Source organism: Cystoisospora suis, assembly GCF_002600585.1.
Source record: "Cystoisospora suis strain Wien I chromosome Unknown contig_2536, whole genome shotgun sequence".
Taxonomy (NCBI): Eukaryota; Apicomplexa; class Conoidasida; order Eucoccidiorida; family Sarcocystidae; genus Cystoisospora; species Cystoisospora suis.
In genome coordinates this window covers 1-17,434 of record NW_027155334.1, presented here as the reverse complement: position 1 = coordinate 17,434, position 17,434 = coordinate 1, and the positions used below count along the sequence as shown (strand labels likewise).

Here is a 17,434-nt window from a genome sequence, read left to right as displayed (position 1 = left end):
GAAAAGAGTAAAAAGAAAGTGCTCCTTACTTCTCCGAGCACGCTGGAAAAACTCGATGTCAGTCGTATGCGCTACGAACGTGTATTTCCTTGTAACTGCATCCTCCCCTACAGGGGACACCTGCCCAGTCTTGAAGCTTATCTACCTTAGCAACAGTGTTGCACCTTTATACCGAAGTTAGTGATCTACAATCGATGGTAAAAACGCGTTTCCAGCACTACACAAAGCGCATGCATACATTGGCATACACACTTGCCTCACACCCCCTTGAACGCATGTATAAGGACGCCTCGTTGCATAAATAACAAGCATACAAGAGCCCTTCCCTTGTTCCTCCTGTTATCGCAGGTTCCAGTCTCAGTTCGCTTCCGGAGCAGGGTGTCTAATGTCATGTACGAGGGCGACAGCAAGGAAAGAAAAGATCGGAATCACTAGAACGTCCACTGAAGAGCCCCCCGCCAAAAGCTCTCCCTACGGAGGGAGAAAGACAGTGCCTCTTATGGAAGCAATAATATCTCTTGGCTCTGATGGGTCAACGGTGAGGACAGAAACTCTGAGCAGAGACGGAAGGAGAGAGCAGAAGGTTACGGGTAAGGCTAAGAGAAATGAGAGTGCCTGGCGTGAGAGGTCACTTATTCGTGTTGGAGGTGATACGTGGTGTCGAAGATAGCCTGTATGAAGACACTCATTCACGCTGGCATTCTCGGAACAACACGGATACGTGGCTCCTCAAAACCACTGCAAGACGAGTAAACGTGCGAGCCACACATCGAAAGCAGTATTCTCCCCAGCAAAAAGAAACACCGAAGCGCCGAAGAAGAGATCTTGCTAAGCTGTGTATCCACTCCGACAGACACAGGTGTATCCACCTACCCAAGTAGCTCTGGAAACTGTGGTCTCCGAGTGCGTCTGAAGCTCTACAAGCTGCAGAAGGAGCCTTATCAGCGGCATGGACCGGTTGAGTGGTCTCATTTTCAGATTGATGAGAAGGAGTACAAGGACAAACGGGGAAAGCGCTGGATTCCTCCTCTCTTTTTGCCGTAGTAGTTTCAGCAGGAGAGACGGCAGAGAGACGGAAAGCATGACCAAGAAGATAGGGCAGGGAAAGACCGGAGATATCTAGTCTAAAACAAAAAGAAAGCAGAACCCGGAGGCTGCATGCGAAGGAAGTGGAATCGCTAGACGAGGACAGCTCCCAAACAAACCTACAATAAAATGTCACAGTTCCTCCTGGCAGCTGAATACAAATTTCTGAACATGTTTACTGCTTCGAATGTACACTTAGTACTTCTCACATGGTCCGGGGATTCCAGCTGACACAGACAGACGAATGTTTATCTATGTACACAGATGATGCAGGAATATGCGTATGCGGTTCTAGGCATGCTGTCAAGTGCCGCACGTTCCCGGGCTGGACGCCGGGGCTTTACATCTCAGTTGGCTCTCTCGTGCAATGGGATACGTTTGCAGAGAAGACGAGCGCACAAGAATGCCGCGTGTAGACCAGAGGGTTGGGAAACCCCCCCGCACGAGTTCATTTCACATTGTTATATTGACATAAGTCAGATATGGCCGACGAGGGTTGGAGTTCGACGCCGGAACGGTGAACTCCGACGTATTAAACATGCTGCGTTAAGCCAGTGTGGAAGAGAGGTGGAAGACCCCTGTCAAAGGGAGCGAGACCCCGCGACGGGCTTCTATCCCTGAGGACCCTGGGGGCCTCTTACATAATAAAGTACATATATGCCTACCGTAGGCATAAACACGTAGACAATTATACACATATATATATGTAGTCGGCACACAGGACCCAACTTGCCACCACGGCAGGACGACGAAATACGTGGGAAAACACGAAAACGAAGAGGCCGACGTGTCACCACGGGCATCCTCGCACATACCGACGTCTATTGCAGGAGCTCCCGACAGGTTCTGGACCTAGAACCAATGTTGCCTAGCCTCCAATCTTACCTTCTCTTCAGCCTTCCTAAAATCACCTCGGCATACTCTCGTGACTCTAGTCCAAAGACACCTCTGCCGTATCTTCTTCTGAAGTCCCCACGTGAAATTTTCGAATCTGTAGCGTTCCCCCTCCCTTCCTTGTAGTTCTCCTGAGTGGGCTCTCCACCAGATAGGAAACGTGAGTCGACGCGATTGCAGGATCTGCCGTGCACTGGGTCCCAGCGCATAGCGTGAGCATCCCAGTGGCGCGTATCTGTGAGAGGCACACTTGAGTGATGACGTTTGTGCTCGGCTGTATGTACACCTGAGCAACTGTGGTGGTCGAGTGAACAGGAGTGGGCTGCGGGGAATGGTCTGCCCACGCGGTCGCCTACACCTAGGTGATGCTCCCCTCCGAAACTCGTCTCCGGTGGACGTGTGTCTTCAGAAAAGTAGTGCTGTTTAGTCTCAGAACCGATGGGTGGGACCCGGAGTCTCTGCTGCAGCCTGCACTTCCGGAAGCCTTCGCATTTTGCCTGGTCCGACTTGGAAAGGGCAAATAGATGAGGTGTAGCTGCCTCAGGTGCATGGACACCACCGCACCCGCAATGGCCCCCGCAAAGGCAGCTGGCAGTGCTTTCTCTTTTCCCTGATCGGCCGCCCTTACATCCGCAACAGCTCCCATTCTGTTCCACTATCTGCACACCACCTTCCCAATCTGTTCGAACGCGTAAGCACTCTTTGGGAACTATACCCAAGCAGCATCTCTGGCGTGCCTCCGCCCCGGCCTCCCTTGACTTACGCACGGAGTGGCACTGACAGTGGGATCGAGCTTCTTCCCAGCAGTGATTTAAGGGGGAAGGATCACAGTCTTCCAGACTCCCAACCCTCAAGCACCGTGCGCTTCTAGATCCAGCGGGCGATTGATCATGTAGTTGTACCGATGCAGAAGCCTGGGAAAAGTAGTCAGCTTGTAGGCTATTTCTCCTGTAGCGACAGTCGGGCGCGCCGCTCCTAGAGTGCGAAGCCCTGCTACCACTATTACAACAATGAGGTGAACATTTCGCCTCTTCATGCCGTCTCCGGGGCGACAGGACAGACAAAGGCACGCCCAGCCGGCTTGAGGAGGTCTGTCTGGGTGTGTTTTCGCCTGGATGCACGCTGCTGTTGTTACTGCATCTCGACGCATTCTCCCCCCAGCTCGGGCTATTGCATGTGGAACTACCTTCCCAGTCTCCCTTCTCAGAGTCAAAAGATTCTCCATGTATCTCTCCGTGTATGTTTCTCCAGCTGTCTGTTTTCCTGTCGGGCGATTCCTCGCAGTTTTCGATTCGTGGAAGAGAAAGCTTCAAGCTCACCGTTTCTTCTGCTGCGGATAAACTACGCGTGGAACAACTTGTTTCGACGTCTCCACTTAGAGCCCCCAGGCTTTTATCCCCTCTGTCTTGTTCAGTTCCTATCAGGACAGTATCACGTTTACAGTCCTCACTTCTTCTTTGCTCTCTTTCTAGACAGCCGGCCCCCTCACAACCCCCTCCCTGGTACAACGAATTCTCCTCTGACTTGAGTGTACACAGACCGTCTGGCCGTCCCCTAAGGTACCTCGGTTTCTCACCAAGTTGAGGCGCCACTTCTCCCTCATGCAAAATGGACTTGACAGCCGTTTCCTGACTCCGACTAGCTGAATGTTGCAGTCTTTGTCGAGTATCAGAATGGCCCGTTGAAGGCGGATGGGAGTGTGTGGAAAGATCCTCTTCTTTCTGTCCGCTTTTTCTCCCTTTCACGAAGAAGGGGTGAGCTAAGAGAGCAGCTGGTGCAGGGCGCTTCTGCGGATCTTTCTCTAACATGGCATGGACGACGGAGGAAAGTTCGGGGGAATAGTGTACAGGGAGAGGACCAGTAGGCTTGAATGCAATATTCCAAACTAAGCCTAAAAAGGAATCACTTTCAAATGCGCTGGTTAATGCGCAGAGCTCAAATAATACGCACCCAAGAGCCCATACATCGCTTTTGTATGTATACGGCTTGTTTTCGCACATCTCCGGAGACATATACTGGGGTGTACCTACAGCGGTATGCGCAAGCGCAAGAGTTGTTGTCATCACCCGACTAATGCCAAAGTCTCCAATCTTTACATTCTGGGCGTTGTCCAGTAAGATGTTGCTAGGTTTCAAATCTCGATGTAAGATCTTCTTCGAGTGTATATACCGCAGACCCTCAACTAATTGTAAAAACCACTTCCGTACAAGGATCTCGTCCACGTATTCATGCCGCTTCTTCCTCTCTGAGAGTAGTTCAGATAAATCTCCTTTCTCGCATAGCTCCATTACAATCACTAAGAACATGTCGTTGTGGACGAAGGATTCAACGCATCGGACAACCGAGGGGTGCTCGAGTTGCTGCATGAGCTGCAAAGACATGAAAAGTAGGACTCCAGAGGAACACCAACGGTTAGAGGGTCGGAGATACGTTTCCCTGACGAAAAAGGAAGAATTCTTTTGTACCAGTGCATGGTGTTGTAGCGGGGAGGAGTGAGGTGGCGGAAACACGGATCCATACCATCGGCGTGTGTACTTCTGTATGTAGGTGCGTTCCGGTGTGAAAGACACGTCCATACAGACGTCATTCATCAAGACGCAGAAGTTGGTGTATAGCGACTCGTTGAAGCAAAAAACTGAGAAACATGGACGCAACTGTACCTAGATGCTTGTAGTCTCCCTTCAATACGCTTAGACACCACATACACTCTGGTGTTTCTGTTGAAGGTCGCCTGAAGACCAACTAAGAGCACCTCGCACTCATGAGTTCACAGTCTATGTCATGATGAGTGTTTTGCCCGGGCAACCGGCGATTCTGCGAGACTCGGAGGAACAGGGAGCGTTGAAAGAGGGTACCATCGAGGCACCGTGTGTTATTACCTCGGCTTCCTGGAGACTCATGCGACGGTCTCTTTCATCGAGACTGGTGAGGTCGATTTGCTTTGCTAGCCACTCGGAGCCGTCACTGAGCCTCCGCACCCGAAAAGCTCGTCCAAACTGCCCTCGGCCTGGTGGAAACAGACAGTTCACCATCTGATACAGAAACCATCACGAGGGGAGTAAGGGAAACAACGTATGAGTCGTCGGTGGAGACCTGTCCATAAATACTGAAGACGTGTGAGTAGAAACAATATGATGAGAGGCCGCCTGTAGCTATCCTTCTCAGTGCTCTGATACTCGGCAGTGTGAAGAAGCTGAATGAGTTCGGTACGCATGCGAGGTGGATGTGAATGGGCACCCGCTCCGCACAGCTGATACACTCACAGCTGTAAATGCAACGAGGTATCTCCATACGTACTGGTGGCGTCTCTCGCAGCGGAGTATATAACTTACACATATGTGGGAGATACCTAGACCGCGTGTGAAACATACACCGACTCTTGTGGAGTGCGAAACATGCAGCCAGTGCTTCGGTTTGCCTGAAAAAAGCTTCGAAGTCATCACTTCGCTTTCGCGCCATCGACTCACCCACAAACGTAACAACTTCGTACCCATGTTGCCGAAAATCAACACTGCAATTGCGGGCAGGAAGACTAATGGAAAGACCCAATCCCTTCACAGGAGGAGAGGCTGCAGCCTTAGCCGCTGCTCGGCCTCCCGCCTGCATCCTTCCACCTTGAACCCCTTAGGCTATCGACAAGTCAGATTCTTATCAAGGAAACTCTTGACGGCGTGAGAAAATCTAGGGGGACATAGGGGATGAGACCCCGCCACAGGAGGAAGAGAAAACGGCTGTGAGCTCTGAACCCCCTCTATACCGGCGTGAGGGCGAAAAGAACAAGGGAATGTTGAAGATTGGGGGAGGGGCCAGACAAGACACAGGAGAGGAGGGGGGACAGAGGAGTTGTGAAGAAGGCGATCAGAAGGAACAAAAGGAGATTCAGGGACGTCGCAAGGAGGGGGGAACGGAGGAGGGAGATGCCTGTCAGTCCGAGTAATGCACAGAATCTTACGTAAAGAGCACGGAATACAAAGGGAAAAACGATGGCAAATGAGCAAGAAACGCGGAAAGAGGATATGTAGGTAAACGAGAAGTAAGTTGAGAAGACCTTTGCTTCGCAGCTTCCTTTTCACAATGTGTGCGCAGTCCGCCAAGACGACTATTACTTTTATTACATTTACAGTAGATTGGCGAGCAGTTAGCGTGCCGAGTTGTTACTCCGTAGTCTACAAAGGAGAGCGAGATGAACTTGCTTGACCGGGATAAACGCAGTGGTGCAACTGATCTATTATCGATTTACACACTTGGATTTGATTTCAAGACTACGGAACAGACCAGCCCGTAGGGGATCGATCAAGGAAACAACGGAAGCGAAATCGTAGGCGTGACAAGCTAAATAAATCAAAGTGAAGAGCTTCTTGACCAACCGCACCACACATGCGCAGGATGGCTGACGTTGGACTAGACAAGTGTACCTGGTTGTTTGCTCTACATAAAAGTGCAGGAAAAAAACCCGTTGCTTCGGAACCATTAGATGCAACAAGTACACGCGTATATGTGTGTATGTCGGGATCAACTCCTCGGAAGAAAGAAAAGGAGTCTTCGCTCCTCGTTCCCCTAACGAGGCATCCGATTCAGCATCAGCTGTCTCGGTATTCAGTCTCTCAAGGCGCAGAGACTGTCTAGGCGCGCCTGCTGTAATTCGGATGTGTGGTGGCCTTCAACGGCGCATCTGCAGCATTCTCTACGACTTCTGTAGACGGCTGTTTGCTCTTTGCAACAAAACGAGGCAAAAAGACCGCTATATTCCGCAAAAACAAGGAAGGAAATCCCCGTGTCTCAAAGACACCGCTTTTCTCGTTCCAATACTGCCAGCAGTAGAGGTTTGCAGTTTCCAGGCCTTTAGGCGCCACGGCTTCTTGGATCTTCTTCCAGGTTGTTAGAACCGAGGACCCGACTCCCTGGGGATATCGTCTGCCCCAGGCCCGGCTGTCAAAACTTCTGCCTCCTTTCCCCTCAACGACTGAAGAAGAGGGAAAAGACGCTCCCTAGTAGGGCACAGACTCAACCCCTGCAGGCGAATACAGCCGCTTCGGGTTCCCCCTTCTACGCCACCCGATACAGTGCTTTTGGAGGGAGAGCTTCTTGTCGTGGCTGAAGTTTGTTTCTTGCTGAAAGTGCGGAAGCTTCCGCGGAAGAAAAGCGCCCCGCCAAGGAAGAGGGGTTGGTGTTTGGATAGATCCGGCCCTCTTACACGCTCGTTCGTGTCCCGCACCCGCTCTTCAAACTCCGTGTGAGGTTTCGTGTAAGGCAAGCAGCGGCAGTGATCCATTGAAGTGGTTGGAAGTGAGAACAGAACGGAGTCTGCCCCCGCAAGTAGACTCCTTTTTCTCTAGTTGCTCAGTCCTTGTCTCTCTCTGGTGCCGACCGTTCCCACGCGAGCTGCTATGCCTCTCGGGTTTCCCCCGTTCTCTTTGGCGTCTGTCCACTCCCGTCCGGGTGTGTCTGCCGCAATGAAGTACAAGGAGTATACCAGTCCCTCCCCGATGTAACCAGATGGAGAGGAAGACAGGGAAGCAAGGCTGTTTCGCGAAGAGGCTCTGCGACACAGAGAGAAAAAAGCATTGCTGAGCCTAACTGAAGAATCCGAATGGTCATGTCTCTCAGGAAGAAGCGGACACAGGTTGCCTCCCCCGCAAGCAATGCTGAGGTTTCCGGCTTCTGCCCCGGAGCGGGTGCAGGCCCGCGCAAGGTGATATGCCACAGGAAGAGCTGTTCGATGCTGACAGCGACTACTGAGGCAAGTCACTGGAAGAGTAAGTGAACAACTGCCACACACGTTTGTTTGGAACTGGAGAAGCACGGGCACACCAAACTGTGGATCTTATCCTTTCGCTTGGCCTCGCTGACTAACGCCCAGCATTTCCAACGAGAAGAATAATACATGGGAAACAAGGGGACAGGCTGTATCTTGTTGGGCAAGGCGCTTTGTTTGTCGAGAACAATCACACGAGTGCCGCAAGCTGGGGATTGTCCACCTTACCACGTAGCGGCGCGGCCCATTACGCACTTTCCCCGCCACAGGGCAAAGCATGCCTTACAAGTAAGTGATCTCTAGAGCTACTTTTCAAGAACAGCAGTCTACATATAACGCAAGTGTGCTCTCGCGATTACGTGAGAGGCAGAAAACTTTAACGCGGGACTGCGAAGCACGTTGGTAAAACCGCTGCAGCAAACACGCTGATGATGAAAGAAACGGACTCGCGTAGCGTTCGTGGTACAGCGGTGTACTTCACTGGCGACAGATCTAGAGAAAGGGACGCCCTGGAACCAAGGACCTTGCCGATGCTTTATCTGTGTGAGTCGCACCGGCTGGAACCGTCACGGAGACAAGACGGTCATTACACGGGCACTTTACTTAAGGGCCGCAATATGTGGTGGTGAAGGAGGGCGGAAGGGAACAGAGACTGTGTGCTAGCCATACAGAGCTACTGTCATCAACATAGGGAGCCAGCTAATAGGTAGCAGTTCTCCGTTCAATCGCACAGCACGTCGACAGGAGACAAAGCAGCGACAGACTGCTCAAGGGGCCCCTACGCGTGTGGGGCGGGCTCTCCAGCCTGCAGAGTGTCGATACAGACTCCCATCAGCTCCTTTCGGACACTACGACAGACTGCACGGCACCCCCTGTACGGACTCATACTTCCCTTCAGCAGGCCAGGGGGCACGGAAAGAGTGGCTACGCTTGCATTGTGGCAGGTGGTACACATGTGTGATTCTGCCCCCCTTCCATGTTACGATAGGGGAGTGACAGCGTATTCGGGCTTTTTCTGCGACATGTAGGAATGTTCTGTCGACTGCAGTCAAGCAAGAAACCCTTGCTGCCATGCATATTCTTAGAAGCCCCGGTGCTCCCGAGAAAAAATGGGCGTGAGCACGCGTTCTCTATGGTGGTCACAGGCGTAAGACTGAAACGCAGGAACAGACGGAGCTTCCTAGAGGCACAGTAGACGTGAGGGCTCCCCATCGCGTGTACTATGAAATATGTGTCAGGGGGCACGTTTCAGGCATCGAAATTTCTTCGGAAACTGCAGCGGCAGGCCGGCGAAAGAGAGTCAGCAGCGGGACACGAAGCGTTCCCGCCAAAACGCAGCCGATGCGAGGCGAGGCCTTCCACGGAGGACCACACTTCACCCCTGTGAAAGTTTATTTGGTCGCGCAAGCCGCTGTGCTTTTTCTGTCATGGCCGTCGAGCTACAGAGGCGTCACCAATACAGGAGCTTAAGCTCAGACGACGCCACAGCTGGGTGGTCAGTCTCGGAGCACGATGAAGACAACAATCGCTCTGCCTAAGTTGCAAAGACCCAGGGAGGCTTGGTATCAGGAGCGGTAGAAGAACAACCCTGAATGCACTATGCTGTCCGCATGCCGGGGTTCCGCATGTCTCACAAAATTGTATACTGATCTTTCCAGTACGAGTGAAGAAACATCTAATTGGTAAGCGCCCTGCACGCATTACGATGCGCCCCCGAAAGACGCGAGAACAGCCCTCGGCAAAGGGATTTACCTAGAAGCCTGCCGCCATTCACGAAGTGCGCCATAGAAAGCTTACCTCCGCCGCCTTTTCCCCGGCTGCTTTCTGAAGCTAGGAGAGGCCTTCACCGACGCACCCCACCACACCAAGCACGATCTCCCCGCTGATCCGTCTTAGGTAAGCAGGCAATCAACAGCCGACGAGGCGTAGCTCCAAACGTTTTCAGCTCTTGAAAAAACATCGGGTACTGAATTTTCGCCGCCGTTACTGAGGAAAGCTTTCTGTTGGTTTCTCCTGCAGTAGCGTAAAGCGAACGGGTGACTACAGATAAAGCCTGTTGTGGTACGAACCTGGGACTCTCCGATATGTGCTAAACCCGGCTTATGAATTACGCTACAAAGGAGTGGAACTACTCTGACTACAAAAAATTTCAGCAAAATCAACAGCTCGTTGGAAATACAAGGATGATCCCGGTGCGTTGTCGTACTTAGACCGAGCGGCGGCCTACCGGCATCGATGGGCCGGCGAATGCATGTGCGGGACACGTGAAAGCTATCGGCCGCCTGAAGTTCCTTGTCGTGGGATCCGATCTGCGCTGCTGGAGGCAACACGGCTGCGGTTTCGGAACAGTGAGCTGAAGAACACGGTATAGTCATGAGAACACGAGTAACGGTGTGAAGACGTCTCGTCTGTACCTGTTCCGGTGGCGCTCAAGAAGGATGGTATCGAATCGCTACTGGTTCCACGATCGCCCGGCGTGACCCGCACACAAATGAGGCAGCAAGAACCGGAAGTCCTCACACGCGGCTCCAGTGACAGGCACTAGATCTGCCTGTATGAGACCCAATGACTAGACAGCCTAGCCTATTATTCGTCAGCCTTAGTCTGCTGCACGCTGTGCCCCGCTTCTGCACCCTACACCACAGGAAATATGGAAGTTCCCAAAAAAAGTCTTGGCGTGGTCACCAAGTGTCGAGGAGTTGCCCCGAACGCGTCGTGGCCACTTGACGGGTCATGGCTCGTTGACGCTTGGCTTGCGGAAAACGGAAAAAACCTACAAATGGAAGAATAGGCGCGAGCCTTCGACAACGTCGTTCGCTCCGGCCTCGTTGAGCCAGACCGCGGCGCGGTGAGGAAAAATCACTTCGAAGGCTACCGTTGCCGGCTCAGCTTCGCTAGTGCAGCTACCAAGAACTATAGGAACTGGGAGATGGCAGGGGGCGGCAGGCATTCCAAAGCGCCAAGGTGAAATGGGACGTTGGCAACAGCGAGCAAAACGGCAAGGCATGTCTAGCGGACAACTGCGATTGCTCAAACGACTTCTTCAAAAATACCAAGGCCTCTGTCTACGCCGTCAACACCGAGCGGTATCAAGGGCACCTCAGAAAAGTACTGCCGAGAAGGAAGAAGCCGAGACGAGGCCCGCAAAAGACACCTTCCCATGAGAGAGCGCTGACACCCGTTCCGCTGACTATGAAGATAATGGACCAGGCACAACAAGTGGCTCAGCAGAAGCGGCTACATTACCTGTGCTGCGGCCTCCCTTCCCGAAGCACGGTTGGTGCTGGATGAGTGGCAGCCCACCACGTCGTCGTCGCCCCCAGGCACTCCACCAGTCGGTGGCTTTTTGAACGCCAGTGGGATACATCCACAGTTCTGCACGGTGGACCTGGTGCGCCGCCAGTGTCACTAGAAAACCTCGTCAGACGGCCTTCTTCAGTACACAGGTTCAGCGAGCGAACAGACATGGACGTCGGCAAAAGACAGCACTCTAGTCTAAGCTCGGTGTGTCTTCTACCATCAACCCGGTTAGAACGAAGCTCTACGACTCACCCGACAAGACGGATCAATGGTTTGGTGTCAACAAGCGTACCGCAGATCTGCTTGCAACGCAGCGGGTAACCAGTCCCGCTGAGCGCATCCGGGGTCGCTCTCGAAGACGCTTCGAACTCTTTGAGGTTTTTCGTAACTTTGTATCGTGTGCATCTACGTGAGAGCCCAGCGGCGGAAGCGATGTACTGAAAATCTCGTTCTTTCGCACGCTGCTGTGGGGAGTGTGACTGTACCTGCGAACACAGCCCAGACCCCGTCCTGTTTCCTTGTCGCTTTCTCGACGTCAGCCCAGGGTCTCCACGCGTACGCTTCATCACCGTCTACAGGTGTCCATCCAACGCGTATCATTAACGGACCATTCTGTGCAAGTCGTGCAAAATATCACGCAGACAGAGTTTCTAGAGAGGCTCGATGTGCGTCCTGTTCTCTGAACGCATCCCGCACCAACGGGGTCAAGTACCCCAGTTTTGCCGGGTTCACAAGAAAAGCAGGTTTGATAAGCGTCTTTCCTGCACCATAGAAACATGCAGGCGGAACTACACCCTCATTTCCCAGTATTCATACATGGTTGCGTTAAACGGCAGCAATCCCCACTCGGGCAATCGTCCCGTCCTGTTCACATAGTCGGGGAAGGCACGCGCACAGCGAGGACTATTGAGGGCGGCGGGTCCACAACGGTAACGACCGCGCAGTACAGAAGAACCAGTTCGACTTTCCTAAGTTCCTTGTCTACCCTCTCAACAAACCTTCAGAACAGACACGTACCCAACATCCCGAAACTACGGTTCCTACAAAGAACGGACCTTCAGAACGTACGGGCACCGAGGATCGAACTCGGGATCTTCTGCGTGTTAGGCAGACGTCATAGCCACTAGACCATGCCCGCATATGAAAGCTCTGCTGCGAAACGTACCTCCCCAGCCGTACCGCATGTGGACTCCAATTTTCAGAAGTTGTAAACAGTTTTATTTGAACTATGTTCATTCGATAAAGGATAAATATGTGTGTAAAATGTTCCTTCACTGTCTCGAGTTGATTGAGGAATAAGAAAAACCAGTGTTCGTGTGAAAACTACGCCGTACTTTTCTGACGTGTGGAGTAGTAGACGTTTCTGTCGACCTTGGTGTGGGTTGCCAATTACGACGGAAGGCTCAGGCAGCCAAGGCGAAGACTCACCGTTTCTCCGAAACAGTTCTTGTCGAACACACAGGTTGGACAGTACTGGTTGTGTACGACGATCCTACACCGCCACTGTCTTCGGTGCCTGAGCCTCCCCTCGGCCTTCGCGACCCATAACGCGATGGACTCTACTGCTCAAAACGTTCGAAAGATTCAGCTTACTTTCACGCGAACAGAGGTCTTTCTTATTCCTCAATAGACTCGAGAAAGTGAAAGAAGATTTTAATGCCTTGGGACAGAATGCTGTTTACTAAGCGAGGCTTCCGAGGAACCGGTGCCCTCCTCAAAGCACTGGGTGTCTTCTGTATCAAATGCCTGCACAGAGGCGACGAAGTGACGCAACGTCAGGCCGTCAGCTGCAAACCCCTCAAGGATCCCGCCGCTCCGTGGCGTCCTCGCACTCGGCCGGCACCAGAACGCACTACTTTGCTGCTACCCTTCTACAGCCTCAAGAAGTAACACTAGGCCGTGCGGCCACATCCAGCTCCCGGATGCGAAATCTGAAAAACCCCAATATTTCAATCAGACTACGAGGACACCTAGTATCTCAAGCCTACTGACGGTAACCGAGAGGCGCCAGGCTGGCGCTTGTTTCTAGACATCGTAAGCCCGTCAGACGACTCGCCTGCACAGTAAACTAGAGCTTGAATATGGAAACGTACCGCTTCGGAACACTAACGGCTGCACTCTGGAGTAGTTTCACAGAACCTTATGATACTGTGTTACTTCAAGCGAATGCTACTTTAACTCTGGCTAGTGTTGATCCAGCGCAGTTGAGTTCCGCGTACCAGATTGTGAACTGAGCTTGAGGATATACCACCGCTCGAATACAGATGTGATGCCGAAACATTCATCAGCCACATCTCCTCGGAAACGTACGAAACGACCGCAACGTCTGTAGAGAGGAATTTGATGAGCCTGTACTTCGGAAACTGTTTCCCTCGCTCACAGACATACCCTTGCTGTATCGGATACACGGCCCGTCTTCGAACGAGCCGGAAGTCCTGGTGGCGCTGGTGTCGCAGTCCCAGTGGATCCGGTCAGGGTCGTACAGTTTACGGGACAGAAGTTGCACACAGGAGAGCAGGCTCTTCCGGCTCGAAAGTCAGGCTCTGCACCACACGAAAGCGGGGGGGTCATAGTCCCGTCATCACCGGGCAACGTGTGTCTGCGCAGCCGGTCACAATTTGGTGGTCTGGTCTCGATCCAACGTTCTTCGTCAGGCTATGGAGGGCGAACACGAATTGACAAACTTCTTGCGCAATCGGACCCTCCTCACAGAACGGCACACGGTGGCCTTCCGCCGCCCCGTCCGCCCTTCCGTGCTGCGCGAGAAACGGGTACGATGCTGAGGGCCGGAGTAACAGCGCTGCACTCTGGACGTTGCGGTGGCGCGCTCCTCCCTTTCCTCCGTCGCTCACTGGGAGTCGGATTCCACAGGTGTGACAGTCCGTCTTTCCCGGAACATCACACCAGACTTCTTACCGGGACCGCGAAAAAAACTGGGGAACAGACACTGGCTGGGTGTCGAAGAGCCCTACAACATGCACATTCCGCGACGACTTTCACGTGGAGTTTACAAAAACCGCGCCTGTGACCACTTTCCATTCGAAGCAGAGAGCAAGTTGTTGCAGTGTTCTATCCGCTGACAGCGGATACGCGAAAAGCACATGCGATCTGCGAACACCGAGGGCCACGCAGCCACCTGTCACAAACAGAGCCACGGTTTACCGTCGTCCACCAGGCAGGGGGGGCGGGTTAGTTAGACTGGAGGCCGGCAAGTCTCTTCCCGTGTCTTCTACGAGTATTCGTCCCGTTCAGCGGAGGCGGACTGCTCGCATGCGATCGCACTCTACCCAGGGGCGCGACGGACGACGCAAGAAACCGATCAAGCTCGGTTACCGCCCTTATGTCCTCCGCTACATCCTCCAGTGCTTGGACCACCTTCTTCTGCGCCCCTAGTACGATCTGAAGCGTCCGGAAAACTGGCGCCTGCGCCATCAAAGTGCTAGAGGTCGGCAGAGGGCACGCGGTAAAACCTTTAGCTGTGACTGCTTTACCCAGAGCTGAATACGTTTGTTTGAGTGATGGGAACAACTGCTTGGCAAGTGCCGATGCGTTCGCTGCATCTCCTTCTCTTAGGTGAAAGGCAAGGACCTGGCATGTCTGTCTGAACCCCGTACTAAAGGAGTGTATTATTGATAACATCGCCTCCGTTGACCGGGCTACAGCCTGCGAACTGGGCGTATCTGATCGACGGGCCGCTTCCCTGAGAGCCGAATCCACCTGCCCGGAACCACGGGCGCCCTCCCCCCCACAGGAGAACAGCCCATGCTTCCAGCACGACTCTGTACTCAGTCCGGACTGCATCTTCGCCCCCAGCACGACCGCTCTTTCCTCCAGCTCGTCGAGAAGCTGAGTAATTTCAGTAGACTTGTCGGGATGCGGTTTCAAGGGAGGAAGGAACTTGAACAGGAATCGCATCACCACCGGTGCCAGCCGGGTGGACTCTACGAACGACTGCCGCTGTTTCGGTGAAACCGCCTCCAGAAAAGCACCGAATTTCGAAATACCCGCTCCGCACGACGCCAGCTCCGCCTCCGTCTCCAAAAGCCTTTCTTCCTTGAATCTAACCAGATCCTTCAGTTCAACCTGTTCTGGAAGAACTCCGCTCTTGCGCGCAGACGCCTGTACACTAGACACTGCTGACGGGCGGACAGTTTGTGTGTATGATGGCGGAAGCTCCCCCTGCCTATCACGTCCAACCACATTCACGGTGCCCGCGGTCACAGTGCTTCCTACAACCGAGCCGGCCGCAATCCCCTGCTTCTGCTCAAGGGGCTCTCGCAGCTTCACCTGTTTTCGCTGAGAAGGGGACGTCTCAGTGGCCGGGGCTTGTTGGGTAAGACCTTCCACCTCCGAGCCTCGCATCTCGCCGCCGGCACTGGGGCCTGCCGTTCGTGAGTCTCTGCGACCTCCAACAGAAGCGCCGAAACCGGGAGCCAGCTCTTTCTGAGCAGAGCGCTTTGAACCCTCACTTCCGCCGCCATCTTTGAGGATTGAGGGCGATCCCACATGGACGAACTCATTTCCTTCCCGCGAAGCCTCTGAAGCCGCGGCGAGTGCCCAGGCGAAGAATAATTGCGGCGCGAGTCCGCATAGCACGCAGAAGAGGCTTCCTGGACGCCGCAAACGGCTAACCCCCCGTCTGGAAAAGGACGCAGCACTCTCGCTACTTGCCATGCTAAGCCCCTGGTCAGAGAAAGGCCTAGAGAGTGCAGCAGCAAATGGATACCTGCGAGCGAGCGGCGGCCACAAAATTGAAGCTCGAGTCGCCGAGTACTACCAGAATCATGAAAAGAACAGTCGTCTTCCTACACGAGGGCAGACGACCACCCTCTTTACACACCGCCTGAAACTGTCATAGCACACCGCATAATGTGCCGCGCGCACGAAGACGCCGAGTGCGGAGGCAGGCGTCGCTGACAGCTTCACCTCCTTACCTGCTCCTACCAGACTGGCACCCCGGAGTGAACACTTCCTGCACACGGCGCATAAATTGACCAAATTTGGTCGGTACAGGAAGCGAAGGAAATACCAGTATGAAAGCGGGCCACCGCCGCCGTTCAGCTCACAGCGCGCTACTTTCCGGAAAACTTCACAGGTTTGAAAACGTCAAGCACCAAGAACCCTTCACGCACGACTCTGCTTCGCACTCCGCCCCAAACACGAGGTCTTCCCATCTTCACCCATACTGAGACGCGCCACATGTGTCCCCCGCAGGACTTCGGCTGCTGTCCGTCTCGCACTGGCCCTAACGCCGTCACCATCGGAGCCGGGCGGTGCCAGAGGCGGGTCTGTAGCGGGGTACTCGGCCTTACCGTAGCTGTCTCCAGTAACGGAGTGCAACGACCATGCTTGCGCTAGTACCACGTGATTAACGTAGCCCCTCGGAGTGGCCCGGAACCAGAATAGCTTGTTCGCACAGTGCTATGCTAATTTCGGCAGCGGCCAGCATTTTCCCCGAACGCAATGTCAGTGGCGCTCGCCGTCGTGGAGCTGCGTGGCCCCGGCGCCTCCGGGGACCAGTGAAGGGCCGGCGATGTTGCGGCTGGTCTGCGTCGCCTCCTTGAAGGGACCGCTTCGCGGACAGGTTCTTGACCAGTCACGGATTAGTACACTTTCTTCATTCGGGGAACTCACGTGCGAGTAGGAACTATAGTCTGAGGAGGGTGGATTTCGTCGAAGCGCCAGCAAGTGCTGTTCCGGAGGTAGCCAGCCACTTTCGTGCTTCACTACGCACGGTCGGGAACAGCGCTTCTCTTCCTCTGCTGGACGTACGCTTTATGCGTATTTGTCGTGGGAGTGTTCAGTGAGGCTGGCGAAGTAGTTGTCCTTGCGCTTCCACGCATGCCTACTGTTGTGCTGTCGAAACGCAAAGATACCGCATTCAGAGAAACGCGACAACGCAAATACGCAACCGCCCGCAACGCGAGTCCGTCTACTGACGAGTGTAACAAGAAAGTCATTAACAGCTGCACAAAAATAACATTGGATAGGTGTGAGCTCCGCCACGCCCAGCACGATCGAAATTAACCGCGAAGCTCTCTTCCCGTCACTCTGCTAACGGAATACTAAGGGGAAGAAAAGAACGAACCTCACTTCTTCAAGAAGAAAAGCACTAGTTCTTCTTTCTTTCCCTGTCCAGCCTGTCGCTGCCTAGGGCGACATACCGGGAGAGTCGCGTCCCTTATTTCGCGTCCCCGGAGAGCGGTCTCCTTCCAACACTACGGATTGCTGCCAACTATACTACCTAGTGTGTCCCGCTCTACCGGGCTATCCCAGCACCGGACTCCAGGCAGCACTAACCGGGCTATCCTAGCACCCGGCTCCCCAGGAGCTAACCGCGGTGTGCACAGTCTAACTCACGAACACATCTCTCGTGGAGGAACATAAGTTCCTCGCGGG

General features: G+C 53.6%; 2 protein-coding genes across 2 annotated transcripts; both read right to left on the bottom strand.

Moving 5' to 3' along the window:
• Positions 1-1,967: 1,967 nt before the first annotated feature.
• Positions 1,968-7,098, bottom strand: CSUI_005245 (nek kinase; the record flags this gene model as incomplete). Its single annotated transcript, XM_068065422.1, has 3 exons — positions 5,448-7,098; positions 4,860-4,987; positions 1,968-4,349 (listed from the first exon to the last, which is right to left on the bottom strand). Exons 1-3 carry the CDS (start codon positions 5,584-5,586, stop codon positions 1,968-1,970), a joined length of 2,649 nt encoding a protein of 882 aa, XP_067922600.1. The 5' UTR covers positions 5,587-7,098.
• A 2,597-nt stretch (positions 7,099-9,695) lies between these two features.
• On the bottom strand, positions 9,696-16,489 carry CSUI_005244 (uncharacterized protein). The gene is made up of 3 exons (XM_068065421.1): positions 13,504-16,489; positions 10,150-10,943; positions 9,696-9,748 (listed from the first exon to the last, which is right to left on the bottom strand). Exon 1 carries the CDS (start codon positions 15,707-15,709, stop codon positions 14,225-14,227), a length of 1,485 nt encoding a protein of 494 aa, XP_067922599.1. The 5' UTR covers positions 15,710-16,489; the 3' UTR covers positions 9,696-9,748; positions 10,150-10,943; positions 13,504-14,224.
• Positions 16,490-17,434: the final 945 nt, after the last annotated feature.